The 27417-nt window shown below is 44.8% G+C and overlaps 1 protein-coding gene across 1 annotated transcript in view; it reads right to left on the bottom strand.

Annotated features, from left to right (window-relative positions):
* MAPKAP1 (mitogen-activated protein kinase associated protein 1) overlaps positions 1-27417 on the bottom strand; it is a 67140-nt gene that overhangs the window by 5482 nt on the left and 34241 nt on the right. Inside the window, exons 6-9 of the mRNA XM_026049284.1 lie at positions 25017-25126; positions 12896-13003; positions 7467-7607; positions 3180-3317 (exon numbers count right to left, since the gene is read on the bottom strand). Coding sequence (XP_025905069.1) covers positions 3180-3317; positions 7467-7607; positions 12896-13003; positions 25017-25126 — 497 coding nt within the window. The remainder of the gene's footprint in view (positions 1-3179; positions 3318-7466; positions 7608-12895; positions 13004-25016; positions 25127-27417) is intronic.

The following is a 27417-nucleotide window of genomic DNA, read 5'->3' as shown; positions in this document are numbered from 1 at the left end:
TGCAGGGCCCGGGGCCGGCTCCTCACACCGCCCACCAAAGGAGAGCTGCCCAATGTGCATAATCCGCAGGAACTGGGTACTGAATTAAAACATCAAATACCTTTAGCTTTAAATGAAAACTACATAAAAGCGTTTCAGCCATCACGTTGGCTATCACTTACAGCCAGTATGAATACCGCGAGAAAAGCTATTTTCCTGCAGATGTGGAATTCAATGGGAAGGACTGACTCGTGTAGCAACATCAATCAAAACGTCGGCTCCGCTGGCAGCTTGCGACAGTGAGGCAGGTTCAAAGGTCGCAGGATAAAGAAAAAGCCAAGCTCTGGTTCAGCTCTAATATCTGCTCGCTGGAACTCTTGCAAGGTACCTACCCCCTTCTGTACTGGGCTGCTTTCATTAATCTTCTTGCCATCTTTTTTAACTAGTCATGCAGAACCGCTCGATAGCGAGACATATAATGGGGAGGCCCTGTGCCTATTACCAGGTTAACATTCTGTTAAGCCCCAGTGCAACAATGGAATACGAATTTAAAGGAAATCTTAAGCTGCAGGGTGCAAAGCAGGCAATTTAATTATAAACTGAAGTCACCAATGTATTCTGTGACCTATAGAACACCTTTGCTTAAACTACCTTAGTATTAAGGGTATTTTGACCTAGCAATTGAGATGTATCTGCTTTATTTAAAAAAAAAAAAAATCAAGAATAGAAAGCATTTCTTCAGTTTCAAGTAAATTATCACATAAACTTGATTTCTGCAGATTCCAAACACACACAAATAGAAAAAAAAAAAAAAAAAAGACCTATATTTTGGGAGCTGCAAGCTTTGCCTTTTCCCTGCTGCTGATCCGCAGCGGCACGGGGAGCGGTGCCCTGTGCCCGGGGCTCCCTGCGCTCCCGCGGGGCCGCCGCCGCCCGGTCGCCGCGCGGGGCAGGGGCGCCCGTCGCAACGCGCCCATCGTCTGCGCTGCACTTGGTAAAAAATGTGGGGCTCTCTGACACTGAAGTTTCTCCCTTGTCCAAATAATGTAAGAGACATTAACAGAATCTGATTTCCTTTAAATTACACTATTGCAAAGGGATATAATTGTATTAAACCTATTACGTTGCTTCCTTAAGACTTTATATTATGTACACTTAATTGAGATACAAAGCTCTTTTCAGCTATAAAAATGACAACTACTTTATTAAGGTTTAAATCTTATTTCTCAATGATAGGATGCTTCCTTTCAAGATTTGAAATGTTCGGAATCTTTTGCGATAATCAGACTGAACCTGATTTAAACAAGCAGTTTGTATACGGTGTTTTCAGCTTCTAATGGCATTTGATTTAGGTAGCAAGGCCATTACCTCTCCTCTCTGTCTAAATTCAAGGAGTCTGATTTAATTTACAAATAAAAATCCAAATGCTAACCCTGGCCTATTGCAAGGGCAAGCAAAAATCACCAGCCGTTCCTGCCTGCCATACCCATACTAATGGCAAATGAGATGCCAAAGCTTTCCATTTTCATTTTCCATTTTCACTAAATGCAACTCTAACTTCTGTTAACATACAATAAAAGGAAGCTTCAGCTTCTGCTAGGGTGGCTCCRTGTGCATCGGTAAATGTTTTAAAATGTGAGTTGTGAAGTTCTTTAACACTCACACAAACGCCACTAAAGCCTCCCTGCTCAAACCTGCCTTTTCCCCCAGCACTTCAACAGAAAAGAAGCTTTAGGAGCTCCCTTCATCTAGATACAGTTTCTATTTCTAAATTACTGCAGGAAAGCACCCGTAAMAACTCTGAAATCTCTTTACTCCCCCAAATACAGTAAGAACCAATCAAACATTTAGCTGTGTTGACTATCACGTACATTTTGCACAAACTTTCAGCTACAGAATGACCAAATCCTTCCACAAAGCAGCCCTGCCTTACCTGAAAAGAGAGGTCATATTGAATGCTCTGTAAACCCTTTATCTCTCTTCAAAAATGGAACAGCAAATCAGTACTCAACTTTATTCTACTTTAACCGCCAATGTCTATGGAAAGTGGACACTTCAATAAAAAATACACCATGTTTTTGCTCACTGTAGCAGTATAACTACTGTTACATGTTTCTGGACACTTCTGAAAGACTGGATGGAGCATATTTGTGTTACAAGAGATAAAAACAGAGAAACAAAATATATTGCAAAACTCCAACGGCTTATCTTTACTCAGCCTCTCTTTCTTAGCAATAATTCATTCAAGGAAGATCCAGGAATAATTTTTGATGTAAACTCTGCTACAAACATATATCACTATGCTGATAAAAATCACAGACAAAACTTGTGAAATACAGTGACTTTCTTTCCTTTATGCTACTGAAATAAGTTTTTTTTTCCATTTAAAATTCAACAGATAGTGATCTGCTGTTAAGAGTTCCCCCAAATGCATCATTCTGGGATGTCAMACAAAGTCTTTTGTGCTGACCTAAAATAATGACTTTGGGAATAGCTTTAGTGAATGTGAAGGAGGCCGGCAGATTTCCGGGAGACTTCTTTTATGCTCTGAGAATTATGATGAACACTTATTTCATAGGAAATTTGAAATGAATTTATGAGTGGTCATGTGAAAATGAGTAAATAAAAAATGTCAGCATCATAAAGGTGACCCTTGGCAGAACCTACCAGTGTCCTTCCTGCAGTGACCACGGTCCTTGGCGGTCACTGCACAAATATATTCACAAATACTTAATATTCAKTATCCACAGCATCTCTACACTAGAAAAGCGCAAGTGTAATAAAATCTGTTCCCATGTGTGAACCACAGGTACAGTTTTGGGTAGCACCATGTTATGTTTTGATACTGGGAGACACTGGGTCTTTCTTGCTGGGGCTCATCTCCCTTGCATCCCTGTCTTGGCTAGATACTATCTAGACAAAACCAGCATTTTTTTGGTATGATGTTATTAGCAGTTATTGATAGTGGTTGAGAAACACTCTTAACGACGCAATTAGCTGTAAGTAGCATTAAAAGGACACTCAGAAAATGGGTATCTGTATACGTAATGGTCTATGTAATAGAATAAAGTCGGATTAAAAACATCCTATAATGAATAAAATACACCTATAGAAAGAAAAGGACATGGTAGCAATAATTCTTTGGGCATGTAGCACAGAGAGGGAGAGAAGAGAGAACATAAATAAAAAGGACTACTCACTTGGGCTTTTTTCTTCCGCAAGGTCACAGGCACAGAGGAGTTCAGAATCGATTGAAATGGGTTTCTGCTTAATCCAAAACTTAGTGCTGGCCTTCTGATTAGTAACAGGGTCTATCTCTACCTTGTCTCCAGAAATACCTGAGATGAGAGAGAATAGAAAGCCACAACAGTGATCTCTGTAAGTGATTTCATATCAGCCATTTGACACACTTTATAAATCTTAAATGGGATGAAAGTATATTGCCCTTTGGGGTTTTTATTGAAAGAATACAGGCTCTTGAAAGCAAAAGTAAATGATTATCAAACTGCATTGATGATCTGCATTTTATTCTCCTACCTTACTGGGGAAAAAGGGATACCAGCAAAAAAGAAATATCACGAGAAATATTCTGCCCGACACATGCACAGYGGTTCTCGAAGCAGCAGCTAAACGACCTGCAGGATGTATATAAASAAATCTGCTGCTTTTCTCGGTGTCACTATTATATGAGACAGCATCAGCGCGGTCGCCCCTGTGCCTGCGCCAGCACTCGCGCTGCAGCCGGCGCCCAGGCACACAGGGGCTCTGGCAGTGCTGGGCCAGCACTCCGTGCTAGGCACGGCCCTGCCAAGCCGCGCTGTGCCCCTGTGTCTCCGCAGTGCCGCCGTTCCCGGGGCAGTTCGGCGGATCCCGGGGGGCCCTGGCCCCTTCCCGGGGGGCTCCTGGACGCGCAGGCTGCTGTCGCACACGCTGCGGGTGCGCGCGGGAGCGGCCAACGCTCGGCTCGCCGCACCCCGCTCCCAACGCCCTAGCGAGAGAAGAGGGTTTCCGCCGAGCCAGCGCGCTGCGGGAGCGGGCGCAGAGGCTGCCGTGGAGGGGCCTCTGCTCCGGACACGCGGTGGGACTGACAGGCGCCCGCAGCAGCGCGGCGCAAGGCGAGCCCCGGCTCCGCCGCGCTCCCGTCACCGCGGCCTTGTTCAGCATCTGCCTCAACAAGCCTCTCCTTGTGCTTTTTATACCGAGGTCTGTGCAGCCTTAAAACTAATTACATTTTTAAGTYGTGAGTTATAGGCGAAGCCCACGATAAAGAAAAAAGGAAGTAAATGAGGAAAAAACGCTATTTAAACACCATATAACTCTGGCATCTCTGAGAAATCATCTGAGGCAATCTTATCCCTCTTGARGCTTTTGGCTACGATGCTTCAAATACGTTATCCCTGCTTCGTCCAAAGCACAAGAAAACTTCCGGGAGCTGAAAACAAACTTTGCAGAGATGTGACACAAGAACAGACTGCCACCTGCCCGACGCTTCGCAAGGGCTCCAGAGCCAAGGCGGTGCTCGTGCCCTGCTCTCGCTCCGAAGGGCTCAGGCAGCCCCGCGCTGCCGCCCGCGCCGCGCCGCACTGCGCAGCGCTCCCCAGGGCGCAGAGCAGCCCCGCCGCCTTCCCCACTCATCCAGCAATGCCCCTTGTCATCAAGCATGCCTCACATCGGAGATCGCACATTTCAATTAAACCTTGTATCAAGAGTCCAATTAATACGAGGACTACTCAAATTAGGCAATTTGAGTGGGCTGATGGGGTATCTGGAGTCCATTTTGTTTTGTAATTTAATTTTCAACAGATTATTTTAAACAGGCTTTGTTATTTCACTGTAATAGTTAATTATTCAAAATAGCATTTTCTGCAGTTTAAGAAAAATACATGAAGTCACTGATACAAGTTCTTATTTTCTTATTGGAAAAAGTCAAGGTAAGTTCTAAAAATGAATGTGCAAATCCTTTGTGTGTAAATAAATCCTTTCTCCTATGTCTTCCTTAAGAAAAAAAAAACACTGCTGGACATATCCTTTTAAAATGTTCACTGTATGGCCCTACAAGTTCAGAATTCACAGTCAGTCAATATTGTTAATGTACCTTGTTAATTTGATAGGATTTGTCAGGTAACTCCACTGGAAAATTATATAAAACTGTTCCAGATGAACAGATGATAGTGACATGAATTAAAGTGATAGAACAATAGTGGAATATAAACCAGAAATGACACCCAAAGTGGCTGTTGATTTATTGCCATCCTGAGTTTGGTTCTGGGCTTCCATGTATATTAGTGCTACAAATCTGGGTCCATTTAGCAGAGAGATGCTCATACATACATCACCAGCTCCTGCTCCAAGCCAAGGTCACTCCCCATTGCATCAATCTTTTCAGCAGAGGCTACTTCACCAAGCATGGATTTTGTAACCATCTCAGATGTAACAGACTTCCTCCTCTTTCATCTTTTTTTATCATGTAAAATACACTTTAACTTCTATTATTTTTATCTGCAAATTGTTGCTGTATACTTCATCCATTATTTCTTTATCTCGACATCACTAGCTTAAGCTCACACACAACCAAAGAGCACTCTGACAAAGAATGTTGTCTTTTTTGTGTTATTGTTCTCACCATCAGTACGTGTTTAAACCTAAAATCAGAACTGTATATTACATGTGGCTTTTATACACTCTGTAACATAGTACAAATTAGTCATTCGAAAAAAATCAAGTAAAAATGCTTCCTCTACTATTTTTAATTCATTCACTTTATCAAAAGAAACGTCTCTGCTATTACAGACCAGTAACATCGCTCTGTTCTTGCTTCCTGTGTTGCTTCTGCAATTGCCTCCCCTTCTTTTCCAAAATCCTGGCTGGCAGCAATTTTCAAGGCTACGTGCTTCCTTCAATTTTGGCAACGTGGTGCATAAGCAAATGTGTCTTTACTCCTTCAGAACGTGACTGAACCTGGTAGAAATACCGACAGTAACCCTGCATGCGCATCACAGCGCGACACAAGCTAGGCACGAAAGCCCAGACCCGAGAGGCTACGGCTGAGGCTGTCATCTGCAATAAGCCCCATCCCTCGCTGGGTGGTCACTCTTATTTGCCTAACTCCAGTTACTGTCAAGGAGGACTGTGCACGAGCGCAGAGCAGCCCGGGCTCCCTCCGAAATTCCTGGCACAGCTGAGCTCAGAGTGAGCCGCAAACCCGCCCGGGAGGCAGCGACACGGAGCCCCAGCGCCCCTGCGCCCGGAGCGAGGCCGCCTCGCTGTGCCGCTCTGCTTTCTGAAAAATAMTTAAATACAAAATCCACGTTGTCGCTGCACTGCCATCACAAAGACACCATTTTGTAGGGTGCAATAAAAGTGAGATTTTATGGTCCTTACACTAGTGGACAGGGTCAGCTCCCTCACTACTAAACAAGTTAGGCCATTTGTTTCGTTTAACAGCTCTTCTCCCTTAACCATTTATCTTTAGTGATCTGTCATGACCTTTTCAAGCTCTCATTTCTGACAGTTTCCAGATACAGTGAGTCAAACATCACTGGAAGCAAACTATCACACTCAGATAGTTTGCTCAAAAGCAGAAAACATGCCCAATGCTGTCCTGCTTCAACACCAACATATAAATCCTTCCTTAACTAGACAGCTGAAAATAAACAAAAATGTCTCCCGTGTACAAACTTTACAGACATATACACGTCCCTAAAGATGTAATAAGGGAAAGAGTGAGGTGACAATAATACACAAAGAGCTAGAATTTAATGTTTCTAAAGAATTCTACAGAATAAACATATTTTGTAAACATTTCAGCTCCTACTATGCTGCTGCTGTGTCATTTCTTCACGGAAGGTATTTGCAGGAATGTCACAGGTCACTTGCCAATGCATCATTAATCAAATTTTCACAATTTTAACACAAAGATAAAAAGCCATTCAATCATTTTAAAACAGTAATGGGGCTTTTATAATTCAAGATTCTGTCATCCTTTGGCCTTCAGGTTTTCAAAAGCATTCACAAAGCTAATAGGGACAATATAAAACCTCTAGAGAACACTTGTTATTTTTTGTTCCACCTCAAAATCCCACTTGGTGACGACAATCGTTCGGCCTCAGAAAAGGAGAAACCTCATCCTCCCTAGCTGCGCACAGCCTCATTTAGAAATAACAAAACAGCTGGCAAGCAGCTTTCCATTAGGAAGCCCAGTTTAAAAAAGAATAGGGAGAGGGGATCACTAAGTAATGGCCTCCTAGCAGAAGAAACCCATGCTAGCTGGCTGGGGATAATAAAAATACTCAAATATTTTCAACTGAAAGCAATCTTTTCAGTCGCTGAGCTGCCAGCAGCCCCCTWAAGCGATGTACTCCCCTGTAAAACAGACCAAGGAGATGACGGCTGCTTTAAAAACGCCTGTGACGGACAGCTGGCTTCAGGGGACACCCAAGGTCTGAACTGCCGCAGGCTCCTACGCGTTACAGCACAGATTGATTTACCTAACTGAACATCAGTGGTGAATCGAAACCTATGGATCATGCTGACTTTGAAGGACTTGTAATGGTGGCTACTGAGCATATCCTGGACCGTGGCAATATCGATTTGAGGGTCCTCCTCCGAGATCTCYTCTCCTCTTGAACCTGCAAAACAACCATGCAATAATTAACAAGAGGTTTCAAATACAGCACATGATTAAGCTAGTATATGACTATGGTTATGGTGCTTGCAACTGCAGCTGGCAGGAAGATTTCAGACACAAACCATGAGGACTGTTTGCTAATTTGCTTAAGAAGAAACAAGACATTCCGAGCGAATGCATCAGGGACAGTGAAATTCTCAGGCTCCTTCCAAATCCGGAATCATCAGTCTTTAGGAGGCATTGCAAGAGGAGCTGGCGTCCCGCGAGCAGAACTGCGCAAGGTGCCCGGGCAGCCGCAGGGCACGGGGGTGCCAGGGAGGGGTCCCGCTCCTGCCCGCAGCGCGTGGCCACCGCGGCGGATTCAACCGAAGCCTGTCCTCCCGCTGAACGGCACCAGCGCCCTTCCCCTCGCGGGCTCCGGCCCGTGCAAAGAACACGCTTTATTTACTGATTGGTATTCTCCGTACTGCTGCAGGTACTAGCTTTATAAAAGGTAACATCTTATTAAGCCAAAATGCCAATTACTGAAAAAATATAACACACTTTAAAGATTTTTACATTTTATGACGTTGGATTAACACCAATTTAAACATTACTACAATGCAATATATAATTTTGCACAGAGTAATTTCTATGCCAGCTGCTAATAAAGCATCTCAGCTCTCAATGATCATTCAGATGCTGTTAGAGAAAGTGGTATAAATACAGCTAAAAACTGATCTAGCTTTTTACAGAAGATATTGAAGAATGACACATTTTGTTTAATACCCCTGCTAATGTGGTCCTAAAAGCTGAATCAACTGCCAGTGCAGAGTCCTAAATTTGCTGCGGGAGATTAATGAAAACTTTATATTTTGCTGCAATTTTAATCATGGGCAGACAAGATGGTAGAATTTTAGTAGAGGTCTTAAAGCCATAGTACAGCCAGCTAAGAACTTGTCAATTTTAAGGTATTAACTTTATTCAAGACTTATGCAGTTGGAGCCGCCTCAACACTCTAATGGTTCTTGCTCTGACCTTTTACTCCTGGGTGCTGTAAATTCAGCTCCCATTTGGGTGTCGCGGCGAGGAGCTCCCGCTGCCGCCCCTGCCTGCCAGGGGCTCCTTGCAGGAAGGGCAGCAGCTCCCGGGGTCGGGATCCGCCCGCACTGGGGCACCGCAAGCCCCTTCCTCTCCCGGATCTGCAATCCTTGGCAAAGAAGGATCTGGATTCTTGGCCATGCTGCCAGCTGCGAGCAGGACAAGCTCTGGAGAGCAAGAAAATCCCCAAGCACTGAGCGTTCCTCCTGTTTGCTGGAAGTACTCCCCTTTGTATTTGCTCCTTTGGGAACATGCTCCCTTGCTTATGCTAAAGACCATTCATGTCTGCCTTGGAAACAGGGTTAGTGTTTGCTGCTAAATGAGGAAAGCCTTGGCTCAGAGCACATGGAGAGCTGCATTTCCTAGGCATTACACACATCGTCTTCCCCATGTATCCCCATGTAGGGCAACACGGATGCACCGCCCAGCGCCCGCATTGTTTCCCCATGGAGAGATGGAAACATTCCTTTTGGGAAGCAGGGACAGGGAAGAGTTAAGTGACAAACTGCACTGTGCCTTTTCACTAGGAAAAAAAATCCAAAAAAATCAAATGAAAGAGCCTCTACCTGAATTTATGCAGAGCCATCTTAACGTTGCAGCCACTCTGTGCTCCAGAATGACAAGATAAATTGTAATGGCTCCTTCCGAGACATTACAATGTATTTTGTCAAAGACCCCTGTGTTAATGTCTCTATACTATGGATTATCATAATGTATCATGTCAAACACTCGTGCCGCACTACTTCAGAGGTACGCTGAGACGTGTCAAACTTTGGGCGCACTTGGCGGCGCGGGGCCGTATGGCACGGAGGCGCCGGGGGAGATGGGCACCGCGGAGGCCTGGGCGCGAGCGCAAGGCATCGCCTCCGAGGGAYAGACACTGCTGGGAACGGGACAGCGCTCAGCGCCGGCCCCGGGAGACGCCGAATCCCAGCGGGGATGCCGATGCCGATCCCCACTGCCACGGCTCCACGTGCAGCAGCAGCTCCCATGGGGAGCGCACGGGAGGTCGGAGTGGCGGCGCAGCGACCTGCCCGCGGTGCCGCTGAAACGTCCCCAAAGCTCCGTGGGGACAGGGGCTGGCCCTGGCGCCGGGGCCCGTCCCAGCCGCGCCACCCGTGCGCGCTTGCCCCACGCGCCTGCCTCACGACGCCAAAACGCTCCCATTTCATATCCCCACATGAGAACTAGAAAGAAATCAGCAGCCACACAGATCATATCAGGGGAATAAAATACCTGTAACTTAAAATCACTGCAACTTAAAATGCGGACACCTTGTCAGTGTTTAAATGGTGCAAGTATTAACTACTGCAGCRGAGGCAGGCGGAACAGAGGGCCCGTGCATTGGAAGCATTTCAGATGTGCTGTATATCACCCCACCGCCGCTGATTTTGTTTTATGAAGCTTTGTGAATGGGTTCAGGTTTACAGGAGTTCTGCAGTTGCTGCTCTTGGGAGAGCAGCCAGGAACGCCGCCATCAAAACACATCATCTGTCTGAAGATGGCAAGACACGGGGACCCCTGCGGGGGCACGGGATAATAGCAGCAATATCGGTAACAACAGAGAGAAATGCCCTGCAGGGAAAAACCTCACTGCAGAACTTGGCATATTGCTCTTACCCCGCAGCTCCGCACAAATGTCTGCGAGACTGAAGGAATTCGGCAGTGGAGCACAGAGCCATCTCCGCGCAGGGAGTGGAGGAAAAATCATAAAAATATTTTCCACATGCAAGCAGCTGTGAATAAACCTGTCAAATATTTACTGGCCTGTCAGGGTATTTGTAATGGAGATCACAATGTGCCTTTTGAATGCAAAAGCTTCTGCTTGGGAAGACAATCAAGGAAAGTGGCTGCTCGGGGTCCATTATTCAGGCCGAGAGCCCATCCAGGCCGTGCTGGCTGAGCCGGCGCTGCCGGGACGCGCTCCGGCCGGACACCGACCCCTGCGAAGGGCGGCCCCGACGCCCGCGAAACCTCCGTTCCCGGCGCACTTCGCCTCTTTGTTCGGATTGCCCGGCAGCACGAGCGCCCGCGGAGGGCAAACGGGGCAGGGCAGCGCGCCGGGCAGGACGGACGGGCACCGCGCGGGTCGCACAGCCCGCGGGCTCGCGGCCCGGCGAGGCGGGCGCTGCCGCAGCCCGACGTGCCTCCGGCCCCGCGCCCCGTGCTGAGAGACCGGCACGCAGGAGGCGCGCAGCCCGAGGCGCAAAAGCAGCTACAAAGCCGAAGCAGGAGGCTGGAGCAAAGGGGACCGCTGCCAGCACTGGGGGACGCACAGTGACACATCCACGACATCAAAGGTAGTACCGAAATATCACACATGGCMCAGATCCCTAAAATATTTAAGAAAACAGTTATTCAAGAACCTGAGCCTGAATAAAACAACAAAATATAAAGTTAACTGCATTGCAAAAATGTCCCCTTATTACTTTAATGTACTAGTATATTGCTTAATGAAAGTTCTTAATTGTAATTCAATTAATTACATACACAGAGTCTCCAATTACATTTTCCAATAAGACACTAGCTTCAGTACAGGTCTAAAGGCACTAAACCAATTTTAATATATTAAGACCAATTTCCTCTGAATACTAATTACTATCTAATGATAAAATGAGAAAGAACTTTCCAGAAGTAAGAGGGTAAGAATAAAACTAAATTAGCCATGAATAGTTTGCTACTTCACATAAATGCATTTCACATGACAAAGTGCAGGCTTTTAGCTTAAAGATAAATCTTACCGCAAGTTAGAAAGTTCTAAATACTGGAAACAGTTTATTAGTTTGAATACTATTAGAATGAGCTGGATAGATACAGGACTTCTCCATATGTATTTCCTATTAATGAAAAGTTTTTTGTTACATTTGATACTTTGAAATATAAACTTTGTATTTCCCCAGAAGAAACTGGCAGCTATTTCACTAGCAGCTGTTTGGCATCATATATCATATACATGTGGACAGGAGACTATAAAGAGCACATTTTAAAATAATAGCTGTTATAACAGACTTCTTTCTTGACTATCTAAGCCAACAGTACTTTTAATAACACAAATGAGATGAGGCCTTGAGGCCTCTTGGTAGAGGTTCTGCTGCCTGTGCCCGGGAGGCACCTTTGGCTGGCTGCAGCGGATCAACCACTTACCGATCTATGWCAGACTGGTCATCCAAGGAGTGATGCAACCTGAATGTGGCAGCAACAACTAAGAGCACAAACAGAGACAGCCAGAAGCCGCTGTGCGGATTCCTCGGCAGATGAGGAACACTCCCTGCAACTCACCACGGCTACACAGCAAAGTCTGTAACTTGCCCTGGAATTAGGAACTCCTTCATGGATGCTCCATTGTCTTTTGAGGATAAAATAACTCATGCTATAGTCAACGTATATAAACATAAATAGAAGGGTCTATTATTTGTAAAGAAAGAAAAACTTATATTTTTGAAACAGGTTCTTGCTATCTTTCTTTGCAGCAAATCCTCTGGGCTGAGAACATGGATGCTACTCGTTCTCCTCCATAGTACAACCAAAATTTGAGAGTGGAATTAAAATGAGAAAGAAACAATACAGAGTCTAACTGTTGGAAAGAATGAAGGATGGACCAGAATGGGATGGAGGACAAACATGGAGCTACTGTAAATTTCCTTTGTGCAAGTTTTAGGTAATTCCTTTGACAGAAATAAATATGGAAACAGCATCGGAACCATCAAAACAATTAAGAACCCCCCCCCCCCCATCTTAGCATAGCTGAAGAGAAAACTATTTGTTTTGTACTTTAAAACCAATCCTGCTTCTCTGGTTTTATTTGCATGGTTAATTTCTGCAAAGGCTATCAAAATGCAGTTCTTCTAACAGCAATATTGACAYGGCAAAATATATTGCAGACCAATCACCATATTCATTAAACAGTGCCTGAAGAGAAGCAGCTTCGTATTTCATGTGTTTTTCAGGGTTGGTCATAACTTTACAGAGCAGAGTTTAACAGAAGGAGATTAATCAAGAAGTGATAAACAGGATGCAGACTATTTACTAAAAGGTATGAAATCAATCATTTCCCTTTGGAATATTCTCTTGGCACAACTGAAAAGTGCCTCAGGAAAGAGAGTCTCGTCAAAACTTACTTGCCCAGACAGCACAGTTTGCATTCCAAAATACATAACTTATGCGAGTTTAAGCAGTTTACAAGAGCAAAAGTGAAAAGGGCAAACATACTGTTCTCTCGAACAAGGCAGAATTCCAAAGTGCTCTGGCTCTCCAAGGTACAGTCTAAATCTACGGGGACATTAGGTTCATTCTGCTTCTCCAGCCGATACTGAGGACCTGAAACATAAAGTAACTTGTAAAATTATCTGTTTTCTAACAAGGTGATGGTTTAGCACATTCTAGCTATTTTCTAGAAGCAAAGCAGGTAGATGTTTATGTCTTAAAGCCTTTTTTTTTTTTTCCAAAGGGAAGGAGTATATAAATAAAAAATAGAGGATGGTCACAAAAAAAAAAAGCCCCAAACGTCCTCTTGATCTCCAGCTGCCYGGGAGGTGGGAGCATCTTCTGAGCTGGGGGCTGCGCTGGGCACGGTGAGCCTGCACACCCTGCGATGAAGAAAGGGGGCTCGCGGCCCTTCTGTGTGCACCAATCTCCAGAAAAGGAGGGAAAAAAGACTGTTTCTTTAGGTGGGTCCTAAGACTTCACAGGAAGTCTTCACAAAGACTTCACAGGACCGAGTCCAATACAAATGTGCAGATGCTGCTCCTTCAACTGAATCGTTTTCAAAGGCATCTTACTTATCTACAGATATTTTTCAAGACCTGGGCATCCACCTCTTCTCTGCCCCATGCCCTGGGGGCGCAGCCACCGCGCTCGGCCCTTCCTCCAGGGTGCTGTGCGAAGTGCTGGCCTACCAGGGCAAATCAATACCTCAACCATGTGCAGTAACACAAAGCATCTGGAGGTAGCTCATAACAAAATAGCTAGAACTGAAATAATGAAACCTATTCCTTCTTTATTAGTATTTAAAATATTTCTGAATGCTTTCCAGACGTTGAATCATGATCGTCTATGACGAAATATTTAAAACATAAAAAAAAAAGCATTTTAGCCTTAGATGACATGTGTAAGAGATGGAATTTGTTACCCAACTAATTTTAAATTTACTATAGGAGACTTTCAATTGYGGCTCCTCATTTGATTCCGCAGAAGTCACGCAAAGAGCACGCCGGCCGCTCGGAGCGCGTTCGGCTCCTGCCCGAGGACACTATTTCTCTGCGCAACGGAGCTGCCCTCCTGCCAGGCTCCGGGCACTGCTTCGGATYGGGCTCTGTGCAGCGCGGCACCGGCTCCGCAGCCGCCGCTCAGCCTCCAGAAACCAGCTGTGCTCCCCGCCACCGCAGCGGCCTCTCGCCAGCCCAAACGCAGCCCCGGGGCGCACGCGTTCAGATTCTTATCTGAAGCCCCTGGAGAGCTCYGTGGTCGTGCAAACCACCCAAGTGCTTCCCCATTGGGGCCAGATGGGACTGACCACCGGTAACACCAACCCGCAGAGCAGCAGCCTGGAAACTGCCCTGTGTGCTGGAGCTGCCGGTTTCAGCACGGCCCTTGGAGCGAGGAGAGTTTATCAGGAACTAAAAACAAAGGAACAACCCCAAATACCCCACCAGGTTATTTTCCTGTGGCACAGCATAAACGTGGCCCAGGGAGCCCCACAAGGCAACCCAATTAAACGGTTCCGCTAACGGGATGCAGGGCCGTGCCCACGCACACAGCAACGAGCCCTGGTCTCGTCCAGGCTGCAGAGCCTTCAGGATGCGGTTTTGAAAGCACAGCCCATCAGTTCTAATTTTTAAAACTTATCCTTTCAGTCAAGACTAGAAAAAGGCCCATTCCAACTTTTATCTTCACTACAAAGTGCTGTTATCTGGGGCTGATGTCAGGAGCTCTATCTCTCTTTCTGCTGACAAGCAGAGACGAGAGAGATAAGATTGGGAACGAATCTCACTTCTCTGAGTAAATAAATAATCAATACTCATCTAAATGTAAATGAGAAAGTATCCCCCTCTGATAACAGGGCTCTTATCAAACAGCCAATTTTCTACAGACATTTGGCCTCAACCAAATCACCATCATTCAGCCCCAGCCTAATGGCTAAAAATCGTAACTAAATTGAACCGATCACCAGAGATCAACTAAGTTCAGCCATGGCTACTGCAGGTTCAAATGTTTGCAATGCAATTTTTCCCCCATTAACTTTCAATAGCAATGAAGAATACCCTGGTCAAGGGGTGAATCTACACGATAAACAAACGGGGAAAAAAGGCTTTAAACAAAAAGCACCAAACAAACCCCACTTCCCTCTGCAAGCAGGTTAATAGTGTAAAATGAGGATTGTATAAAGATTTAGATCAATATTTGAATCTTGTGGAATTGCCAACCCTAAACCAAATTAAGATGATCAGTATACAGAAACAAGGCGCAGGTCTGAGCGCTGCCCYGTCCGGCAGCCCGCGCCGAGCCCGGGCTCCGGCCACGCTCCCTGCCCTGCTCTGCTCCGTGTGCCTGCGCAACGCAGCAGCGCCCAAGCTCCCATGAACCCTTTGCAAGTTCCGCTTCCCACAATATCCTAAGGCAAGGAGCTCCACAATTTACTGACGGAGAAAATGCCTCCTGGTTCTGCGGCATTCTTGTTTCAGGAGAAGAGGGATAACACTCTCCCTATCACATCCTAGCACATGCACTTCACAGACCTCTCCTTTATCCCAGGCAAGTCTTTTCCTGACCAGGATAGACCTTCTCCGAATACACCTACTTCTCCTTTCACATGTTGGATCCTTTTTCACATTCACTCATTTCTGGATCTTTATTGATCCATAATATCCTTTTGGAGATAAAGCGTAACAATCGGTACGTGGGCATATCATGATTTATGCAGCAGTATAAAAACGCTTTCTGTTTTGTTCTCTATTCCTTTCCTAATTTCTAATTTCAATTTGTCTTTCTGACTGCTGCTAAGCACTGAGCTGAAGTGTTCAGAGAACTACCCACGGCTCCTCCAAGATCCTTTTCTTGACTGATAGAAGGTAATTAGAGCCCATCATTGTATACGCATAGTTACAGTTGCTTTTCTCCATGTATATTATTTTGCACTCATTGACACTGCATTCCCTCTCCCGTTTTATTGTCCTGTCACTCAGCATCGTGCGATCCTTCTGCAGTGCTTCGCAGGCAGCTTTTATTTGCACTCTTCTCCCTCCCTTTGTACCAACAGCACATTTTGTCACATCAGCATTCACCTCCTTTTCCACGCCACCCATTAGCCGAACAATGCAGGTCCTACCAATTCCACCGGAACTCCACCAGTAACCTAGTTACTAATAACGGAGGGCCATTATTCCCATTCTTTGTTTCCTGTCTTTTAATAAATTATTAATCCATGTGAGGATCCTCCTTCTCCTCCTGTGACAGCTTAATTGCTTTATGAGCCTTTGTCAAATCTTTTTGGAAGTCAGTGCCTGCTATATAAAACACATCATCCTTATTCAGAGGGTCCCTGACTTCTTCAAAGACTGCTCGCAGGTTTCTCAGGCACGTCCTCTGCAAAACCCATGCCAATTTTTTTCTTTGGTGCATCGTATTTGTCCATATGTCATCTATTAATCCCATTCTTTACAACATTTTATGATTTTACCCTTTTACAGTATGCCTGGTAAAGAAGTCTCTGGGAGTTCTCAGCGAGAAGCTGTTCAGGGTCCTCAGCAGCTCCGCATTTTGATACCCGAGCTCTTCAACACTCTCAGGGATTGCTGCCTGGTCACGGCGACCATATGGAAAACTAGAAATTTGAGGACACTTGGGCTGTCACCCCTACGAGTCAAGGCGGCAGATGCCAGGCAAGCAGTACCCAGGAGCTGTGTTCTGCCATGCAGAAGCACTGCAGGAACACAGGCACAAGAGCACGGTGGATAAACACTTAATGTTCATGTCCATGGTATTTTCTTATTTTAAGGTTCTTCTTTTGCAAGTACATATGATTTACTGCACTTTTGCTCAAAGCATAGGTTTTGAAAGTGCTATTTCTTCTGAGTTTAAGCTATATTTTTATTTTTTTTTGTTATCTCATTTTTATTATTGCTATAGAAAAAAATGGCTGGAAATATATTACCACTATTACAAAGCCATAAAAAGAAGAGATTTTATGCATTTCTACCATTTCAAATAATTTGGCAAAATGTCCCAGGTGTGCTAAGCGTGAGGCTAGGGCTGCCAGCTTCCACTCGGGCAGCAGCTGCCCAGGCACGGAAGGGCAGGAGGGAGCCTCGAGCGGCTCCTGCCAGCGCRCGCTGCGACCTCGGGTACCAGCCCAACCAGGAGCTCCGCGCCCAGAGCACCGGCACCAGCACAGACAGGCACCAACACGCACGGAACACATGGGACCCCGCAGCACAGAGGGGCCTGGAGCCTCCTGCTGCAGGATCTTGCTTGGAACATGACAGCAGGGACAAGGATTTCATTGTGTGCTTGGCAGTGACAATAAAACAACAGAAAATATGTAAACAGTTTGAGAGGAAATAGTTGAAAAGCCAGAATGTTTATATCTCAAATCCTACTGCTATGAGGACATCTTAAATCTGTTTATCCGTTAAAAATCCCCAAAGCCCCTCAACACCTCTGAAGTGGAATAAAGATTTAATCATTAAAAATGCAAATATTGCTTAATAAATAATGGTATTTAAACAGTGAAAACAAACCCTTAACAAACATGACTTTTTTTTCAGTCCAATCTGTTTTTCTTAACTTGCACTGTTGTGACATTACCAAATTTTACATACAGTTATCTGCTGCTCTCCACAGAAATACAGATGGTTTTTGTAGAAATAAACAGTCATTTATTTGAAACAATTGTAAAATAGTTTATGGAAACCAGTGGTGTAATGCATTCAAATAAATGCCAGACCGGCTGATGGAGAGCCAAGGTGTTAAATCACACTGTTTAAGAATTCAGCTGTGGGAAACAGATAGTAAATCCAGAGTGACAGAATTTCCAGTGATGGCAAAGGTTTCTGACATCTAGTCCAGTACACAAAAACTACAGCAGTTCAAACCCATTTTACTTAACACTACCTTGACAGCTAGTGAAATTAAAGAATTTAGTCAAAACCCCCTAAAAAAGAAACAACCTCCCTGCATTTGTGCTGCTCTTGTAGACAAGAAAGCTGCAATGTAACCACCAGCAAACTGGCGCTAGCAGCCTGCTCACAGAAGCATTTCATTTATTTGCTGCATGGGCTTTCTTCTCTTTCTACACTAGCAACGTGCAWCCCTAAATGAAGCTGGAAGGAGGGAGACAGTCTCGTGTTTGATACACAACGTAACCTAAAGTACATTAGCCAGAAAACTTGCTTTTAATCCCTCCTTTTGGCTGCCCGGGTGGACAYGTTTCAGCGCAGGAGGGAGCCGGTCCATGCAGGTACCAGGAGCACCAAGAGCCTCCTCTCTGCAGACCCCTAAAGCAAACACGAGGTCCCCACCCCACAGACACCCAACGAGAGGGTTGGAAAGGTCACACAAACCCCAGCTTTGTGGCCAGTCCGGACAACCAATAAATGTAGGTTTGCAAGGATCTACCTACAAACCATCCTTCAACTCAAACCTTCTAATATAGAGAGCTTCATGCAGAGCAAACGGGAGAATTCCTGCACTGCTGTGCCGGACACAGCGTGGGCAGTGCTGCCCCGAGCTCGCTGCAGCTCAGCGCCAGCGCTCTGCTGAATGGACAGGGTTTATCTGCAGAGATAACAGGAAACATTTAAGGCGAACAGTAATTTAAGGCAAACAACACAAACTCAAGGAGTTTAACCTACCAGGAAACTTTGGAACTTTCACTCTGCTTSTGAGATTATTAGGGTCACTTTTAAAAGCAACAGCCTTTTATTTCCTGAAAGACCTAACTTTGAACAGCTTAGAGCTTGAGACGGGCGTGCCGCAGGAAAACGTGGCAGGATTCGACGCCTGGGCTGGAGCTTTAGGAGACGGGCGCTGTGAGCGGGCGGCAAGGACGCCAAGGCCGTGCTCGGCACGCCGGGCTCAGTGTGGAGCGCCCGACACGTGTGTCCCGAGCGGGTCCCCGAGGGCTGCGCGTCAAACGACCGCGCACACGACGCACATCGAGGACGGCGGCGCGGCAGCACGAGCCAGTATTGACAAACGCAACGGCTGAAACACGTCAGAAACAGGACAAGCAGGGGACAAGTTTAAATGAAAAACCTCAGTTTTACTGCATCCTTGCAATTTCCCTTGGGCCTGGTAAAACGCTCAGCAATAAGTGCTTTTTCGTACAAATAGTATTACAGCTTTTGCTCATTTCTTGTGTAAGTTTTSAATAAGAAATGCTTACAAACAGCTTCAAAAGCATATTTTGAACACTAAATATGCCATTAAATACTGTGCTGAAACTGATGTTATAGAACAAATTTTCAAATACATTTTGGATCTCTTTTTTAAGTTGCTTTTTGAATTATGGATAAGCTTCATTTATTTATCAGGATTCTTTACTTTAAACTACTGTTCTCAAATTTCTGAAAGATAACTTATTAGCTTTGTGTGGACAAAACCACATACAAAAATAATAAACCATTACAGAACATGCATTAACAGATTGTACCATTCGCCACAGCTCTAAGTTACCTGAGTGATGGAACAGATTATTTAAATGGGCCTTTGGAACTCTTAATTCCTTTGATTCCATGGTACAGACTGAAATATGATATGGAGGCTTTTATTTTTATGTTCTTTCCTYGTTTCTTGATTTTTTTTCCCATTCTTTATTATTCAGTTTCCTGTGGCAGTGAGATAATATACTTATACAGATTAGTAAGATTATTTTAGACTATTTTTGGTCACTTTACACATTTTAAAGAATGTAAAAAGAAATAGTTGACAGCTGTTGGAGACTTGAATGTTATTGTAAAGCAGCTGTTTTCATTTATAGAAAAAAGCGTTAGTCTTTCTCCAAACCGAACAGAATACTAAGCTAATAATTTTCACTCTAACCTACGGAAAATACAGGTCATGTCTGTGCAATGCTGGCAGAAGATATTGTTTATAACAATTAAACTTGTATAGCATTTTGTTCTTAAAAGGATTGAGTATTCCTGGTTTAGGGATGTTTACAGTTTGAAGCAGCTATTAAATAATAATCAGTAGCATGTTCATCTTGCAAGGAATTTCTACTTAAAATCAGACAAGATTAATCAGACAAGGCTTCTCTGCTCACATAAAATTTCAAATGAGGAGAAGCTGACATGGACCAGAAACAGGCAGGGTTATTCTAATGTTTCAGCATTTTACGTTGTTTAGTTTTATCTCTCATTTCCTTCTAAGAGCATTCAGTTTTTATATACTGACATCAATGCTTAATTTCTTTGAAAACAAACCTTCTGTACGTACTCTTTTTGTGTTCTTATTTACTTAACAGTTAAGCTCTGGAGAAAAATCCAACCGGCATCCCAGACAATGCAACTGTGGAAGAGCACAGGGGACGGGGCAGTTGGAACAGAGAGGAAGAGGAAGAGCTTTCAAGGGTACCTACAGTTTCTGCACCCATTTAAGTAGGAAATCACCAAGATGCACAGAGCATGAAGAACAAAGTCATTAACGTTCTTACAAGACAAAGCCATGCGAGCAGACCTCACAGGGCAACGTGGGAGTGAGCACGAGGGGCTCCACGCCCCATCTCGGATCCGCTTCTGTCCTCGGTGCAGCCCAAGCAGTGCCCAGGCAAACGCCACGAGCTCCACCAGTCCCTGCTCAACTAAGGGAGCCTGCAGCTCTTCTCTTCCTCCATGGACCGTTTCGGTTAGGCAAGGGCCTGTCCTCCCTCCTTCCCTCACCAGCCTGTTTTCTTGTTGGCTTTTTGAGACAACTCCCTTACGGGAAACRCTTTCCAGGGTCCGGTCAGGTCAGTTTGTCTCTGGATTAGAGCAGCCTCCTCCGGGAGCTCAATCCCCAAGCGTTTGGTTTCCAGCCTGCATGCAAGACGTGCATTTGCAGCAAATGCTTCCGAGCATGCAGCTGGCTAAATAAACTGAAGATAACATATTCTACTTGGTTATTTTTCACTACCACAAGCAGGCATCGATGACATGTTCTGTTCTCTGAGTGTGCACAAAGAAATCCACCAGCCCAGCAGAAGTCACAGGACAGCTCTTGCTGCTGCTTCCCTGCACTGCGAGGACAGGCAGCGTGAAGGCCAGGGCAGCAGCTTTGAGCAAAGCCAGAAGCAGCACGTGTGCACTCACAGCTCCCACGCCGAGCGATGCGGCCTTACGGCAGCGAATTAAACGTGTGCCCCAGCGCTCTCCTGTGCGGCTTCTCCTCCAGCGGCTCCAGCGGCAGCACTGACTCTCTGCAGCGGGTTTTGTGCTCGCGCCCGCAGGGCTGCCCGAGCCCGGCTCGGGCGCTGCCGGCACCCAGAGCCCGCGCTCAGCACCCAGGGGCCCTGCTACCACCTGCGCTTCCCACGGGTTCACTCAAGGATTGTTATTTTAAAGCGATCAGTAGCTTTCAACACCAAAGACGTTCACACCTTCGAGGCAAAAGTTATGGGGCTACTAAGAAAGGACAATTGCAAAGAACGCAACGGAATTTGTAGAGTTAACAGTAATTTAATCTAACCTAATACCTAAGAGGAGCTAAATATAAATAGTGTTTTTGTTTTTCCCCCATTTCTTTCACGTTATTTATTATGAAGTAAAGTCATAAACCACTCTATCACAACCTACTGACCTATATCTTCATAGAGCAAATTATCTTTGACAAGAAGTTAATTTGCAGTCAAAAGCCATACCCAGCTTTAGTCTTTTCAAGAAAAGACATTTTGAAATAAACCAATTTTTACAGAGAAAGTTCACCCAACATATACTTGTGCATTAACATCAGTACATATATTAAAACAGAACTTTAGAAAAACTGAACTCTCTGCCCCCATTTGTCACAACAAACCCTGTCATTACGAGGCTCACGCTTCTCAAGTTAGGTTGGCAATGGCATTTCTAAACAAAAGTCAAAATCAGAGCAACTTGGAAGGTCACTGATTCACAGAGGTAACCTGGGCATAAGGATTTGCAGGAACTTGGGACTCACTAGCTCATTGGAAAACCTTGTAAGCTCCAGGTTACTAGAGGAATCAAATGATCAGAGAAAACTAGTCTCTGAGGTGTCCATTCCCACACTATGCAACAGCAGTTCCTCAATTTCTTCCTCATCCAAAACACCAAACCAAACACAGGACTGATGTGAAAAACATCATGTAAGTCAGTCATGAAAAGAGCTCAGAAAGCAATTTCTCACAGGAGCATTGGAAAATAATATAGGCTGTAAACATAATAAATTCATTCGTCCTGTGAAGACTGGTCTTTAGGTACACAGAAATGTACAGGAAAGTTCACAGGAATTCCACCTTTATTAAACTACTACAAATACTTTAAGTAAACATGTTAAGACTTTCTTCCTTCCTTTCTTCTCTTTCTAAATTAGAGCAATTAACTTAAAAGGAAGAGTTGCTGAATGAGAAGAAATGCTTTTCCTAAATTATATCCTCTTTTATTCAGAACTTTGACATCTTAATCCACTGCTTGATAATGACTCAAACTGCAGAAGCACAGAACCATTCTGTGTTAATAGTCTGATCTTAAATTCCATTTATGTGAACATCTCCCAGTGAAAGTAAGAGACATATTCACTSCAAAAATGAAAAATCTGGTGTTGGATGAGCAATGAAGACAGGAGCTTGTCCCACTCCATGCTCAGCCCACATGAGCCCAGCGGGCAGCGCGCTCGGTTTCAGCTGTCCTTTAATCTCGGGCAGTTTTCAGCCCACTCTGCTCRGAGCGGAACAAGACGGCTGCAAATGGCTTGTTTCAGATCCAGAGGGCAGTGCAAGCAAGTGGATCCCTCTGTGAAAACAGCTGCACTCTTTGCAACACAGCACTGCTCGAAGATGAAAGGCAACACCACAAAAAGGTCTCCTAACCGATGAGTCACAGTTTTGGATAGGGAAAGCAAAATAATAATCGGAATAACAAAGTTCAATTTATGATTTATCGTATCATGTACATGAGTACCAAATCTTGGACATCATTTCACTCATGTGACAGTATTATTTCATTTCAATAATACACTATGAGTACTTGCTGTTTGAGAAATAAAATACATTTGGTTTATAAAACTCAGAAGTATGGGGGAAAAGAAAACCAAGAAGCTTTCCCTAGAGTAATCGTTCTTCCAGCACCGATTCCCAATACAAAAACCTACAGCTGCAGGTCCTAATTCTGGACACATCTATAGACAAGCTTAAGTCAAAATTTGCAAGACACGCTGTTCAGATCTACAAATCTGTTTATATGTTCAAAAGTAAATACATATACAACTAATAAAACCCCCAGATTTTATTATTATTTTGCTATTATATCATTTCAAAAATGATTTTTAATGAAAAAAATCATTTTTAATGAAAAAAATGTAATGAAAAAATCATCCACAACAAAGATGATCATATTTCAAAGAAGAGAGATGCCACATGGATATTTTATGAGAAATAAATGTAGATAATTTCCTATATAGGCTAAAAATATCAGGAAAATACACATATGCTTATATATCTAGTGAAAAACTTATTAGAGAGGTTCCTGAGCAGGTGTGTGGAGAAAGCAGAAATTAATGTATTAGCTGAAGGAATAAGTGACAGTTCCATTCCTTTTCTAAACTGCTGAATAAAAGTAACAAAATTAAAGCAAAAACAAATTTCAGAAGGACACAGCATAACATCTGTTACATGGAGGAGGAAAGTAGTTTAAAGACTGAGCTAAGCGAATCCTCTAGCCATCTCCCTTCAGGGAAGAGAAATCTGACCCCAGGAAATAAATAAAAGTCACCCAAAAAGTGAACAAAAGAGGTGTTTGAAAAAACCAGAACACCATTCATCGCAGCTAACGACTTGTTCATTATGAGTGATGATGGATAAAGACTTCTCACGCTGAGATGAAATCAAGATTTATATGCATTGTTTCCTCTCCCAACTTGTGGGAAGATCATCATCATTTAATTCTATCTCTGCGGCCGGTGATGGGCATCGGGAGAGCGGGCTATCAAACGGCGCAGTCAGCTGGCACCGGGCGCAGCGAGCAGCTGGCACATCTGCCCGCGCCGCCGCGCCGCGGGCGCCGCCGACGCCTGGCCGGCGGCCAAGCCGCGTGCACGCGAGCAGGTCTCAGCTACAACCACCCCTACCAGCATCGTGCTCCTTTTTTTTCCCCTTCTTTTTTTTTCCTCTCTCTCTTTTTTTTTACGAGAATCAGATTTTCATTGCTTCATTCAATTGCTCTCCTCTGCCATTTTTTACAGCTCTTATCGTTCCCTTGGAATATGGCCTTGAGACAGCTCATCCGTGTCCTTCACTGTGTTATCTCTTCTAACTTTTATTAAAACTTCAGCTTTCATCTGAAGATAGCTAATTAAATCCATGACAGATTATACACTCGTTTAAAAACTGCACTGAACTACTTCTTCTAAACAGAAGAGGGTTTATTTTCTTTTCACATAGTTAGAACTCAGGGTATATAAGGAGGTTTCATTCATTTACAAAGACAAGATGCTTATCTTTACCGAGCGTATAGGAAGGTTTATATTAAAGTTCTTTTGTTGCCTGACAAGACCAGGGCAATTTCTCACAATAATTATTTCTTATTGCTGTAAAGATATCTCAGCCCTGTATTTTTTCTTTAAAAATATATAATATGTATGTGAATGTACATTTATTGGCTGGAAAAGTATTGCTCTGCTATATAGTGAAAGTACTGTACATTTTCTTCTCTTACTGTACCTTTCATTTTCAAATGTTGATCTGGCTTTACTATAATAGTGCTATTTTAACAGTATTGCAGGAAGCAAATATTTTTCCCTCTAAAAGTAAAAACTAAGCCTTTAAATTATTTAAAATCATATTAAGCACTACTGCTTTACAAAAGTTAAAAGCATAGAAATTGTATCATTTGTCCTTTCGCCCTTCATCTTAAAACTACCACTAGCTGGACTTGAATGTAAATGGCTTTGTCACCATAAATAGATATTTGCAGTAACAAATATATTACTTCACAGCAAATGTTATGYAGCTCCTTCACTGTCTGTTTTTTTGCTGGTATCTAGAACACAACCTGTGCCTAGAACTGCTTCCGAGTGGGGCTGAAAATTACAATATTGAAGAAAATTCCTGACAGTTAAAAAGAGATGTAAAATATGCTCATGGAAAAAACACTCTGTCTTCTACAAAATAYAATAAATAACCCACCTGAGCCTCTTTGTGATCCTTTCCTTCTCTTTAAGGCCTTTTGTAAGATATCCTTCATGGTGACCTTCATACTGTCCACCTGAATAAGTGAGAATCCATGAGCAGCATTTCTGCAAGACAGATGCACATGCATGTTATGAACAGCCACATGAGGCAGCTCACTCCTCTTCCCCGTCCTGTCGTGCCACAGGCAAAGAACCTGCAAGACACAGCAATGACCCAAGCTGGGCTGTACCAGCAGGTTAGGGAGAGGAACTGAGAAAAGCTCCCTTGGAAAAGCAGAAACAAAAAGAAAAAATAACAGATTGAGATTCAAGGCGTTGAAGAATTTTCCTGACTCATTTTAATTTTTGACCAGTTTGTGTTTGTCATTAAAAAAAAACAAAACTCCTCTAATACTCGCTATTAGGTATCATTAAGCATTTCAGAGCACATATAAAAAGAATAGTTTGCAATGTTCTTTTCACAGACGTCCCAGTGACACATCCAACAAATCACGAACGAGAAGTGGAAGAACGGCAGCCTGAGCAACAGCAGTTGTTCAGCAATATTAAAGCACAACATTATATTAAATAYGAATACACTGCCTTTTGGACAGGTATTTCTGAGTGCCCCAGCMCAGGGTCTTGCAGGGCTGGCTGTGGCTGCTGTCCTGGTCATGGAAGAGCTCTGCTTGGAGCAAGCATGGGAAGCAGTAGGAGGTAGTTATGGGAGACACAGGCAGCCAGACACTGCAAGTGGCATCGCTGGGGAAGCGGAGAGCTGACAATCTAAKAGAGGAGACACTGAATTCATCTATCAGCAAATCCTGCCCCGCAGCCAATGTGCGCTCGTGTCAGTAGATGTCACTGCAGACAGTGGCAGAGCCTGGGAGCTGCCAGGCGCCCCGGGAGCTGCGCGGCCCGCGAGGCCGGGACGGGCCGCCTCGGCCCGGCAGCGTGGGCTGGCCGGGAGGGCACGGTGCTCTGTGCTGCACCCACAGCCCACGCGGCTGGCGAGGCTGGACGGAGCGGGATGGCCGTGGGGGCACCCTGCTCTGTGCTGCGCCCACAGCGCAGCTGCAGCACCCCAAGGCACCGGGCTCCAGAGCAGCGTTAGCGCAAGGCTGCTCTAACGTGACCACATTCTACGTGTAGCTGCTCTCCACAACCACATTCAACATCACTGCAGGGYGCGCGGCTCAGCCGGACAGGGCATCCCCTGTCCTGAGGGACACGGGGCACCTGGAGCCCCGGCATCTCCACCTGCACGTGCCCAGCTCCCCTGGGGACACCGGGGCCGCAGGAGCTGAGCCCTTCTCCTCCCAGATCCACAGCTCTTGCCCTGCACAGCTTTCCCACTTCCCTTTGTTCCCTGCAAGACAAAACAGGCGAAAAGCCCCAAATTTATGTCCTCGAGAATATTTACTACATCTGCCTTGTCACCTCCCATGCAAATATTTCCAGTCTCTTCCTGCATCTCTTTCCCSACTGCCTGGCTTTGCCACATGCTTTTTAAAAGGGGATGAGCAGAAGGATGGACCCTGTTCCACAGGAGGGAGGGCTGATTTCTGTAACTGTGACATTTCTATCCTTAGAACAGCCTTTAAGGAACTTAGATAATGTTCTGCAAGACAGAAAGACATTTTAAAGAGCAGAGTGACCAAAATATATGAAAATAACTCAAAATACTGAAGGAAAAACAAGAAAAGAGAAAAAATCTTAAAAAAAAAAAAAAAAAGCCCGTTATGCCCAAACAGACTAGGGTCACCACCTTCCTTTTTTCCCCTCAAAGATCAGATTTCTCCCCGGCAGGTTTTCCCACAGCGCAGGGCTGGCAACCTCCACTGTGGACAAGTCACACGTCGTCCCCAGGAGCCATCGGCCAYGCACTGCCCATGCCTGAATTCGGGATTGCTAATGCCGAGACAAACTCGAAACCTTCCAAAAATGGAAAACTGCCTTTCAAGTCCTGACACTGGGGCTGTTAAAAAGCACATGCTGTGGCTGGTCCTACTGGAGTTTCAAYCCACTGCAGCTCAGTCCATTTTTCCTCTGGAGCAGCTGGCCTGAGAACTGTCAGAGTCGCTTTCCTGACACTCTATTACTAAACCACGGCTGAACCACAGCCATTCTTTGCCTCAGAAGCTGGATCTCATCCCAGAACAATCTTTAAAAGTTTATTTTACTGATCAAAGCAAAATAAGAGAAACCTTTGTGTTTTACTATATTTAGTGTGCTATCCGTGAGYGAGCCCTTGGCAGGCGCAGGGACACGCAGGGCGCAGCCCGCCTTCCGAGGCCGGGGCTGTTTGCTGTGGCGCGGTGCCAGCGCGCCGGCCCGGGCGCCGCTCCCAGCGCCGCATCCTGCTGCATCGAGCCAGGCCATGGGGCAGGGCTTGTGCGATCCCGCTCTCCCAGCGC

Source organism: Nothoprocta perdicaria, unplaced genomic scaffold (genome assembly GCF_003342845.1).
Source record: "Nothoprocta perdicaria isolate Ctin4 unplaced genomic scaffold, notPer1 scaffold_6, whole genome shotgun sequence".
NCBI classification, from domain to species: domain Eukaryota; kingdom Metazoa; phylum Chordata; class Aves; order Tinamiformes; family Tinamidae; genus Nothoprocta; species Nothoprocta perdicaria.
This window is presented reverse-complemented; position numbering and strand designations above follow the sequence as displayed.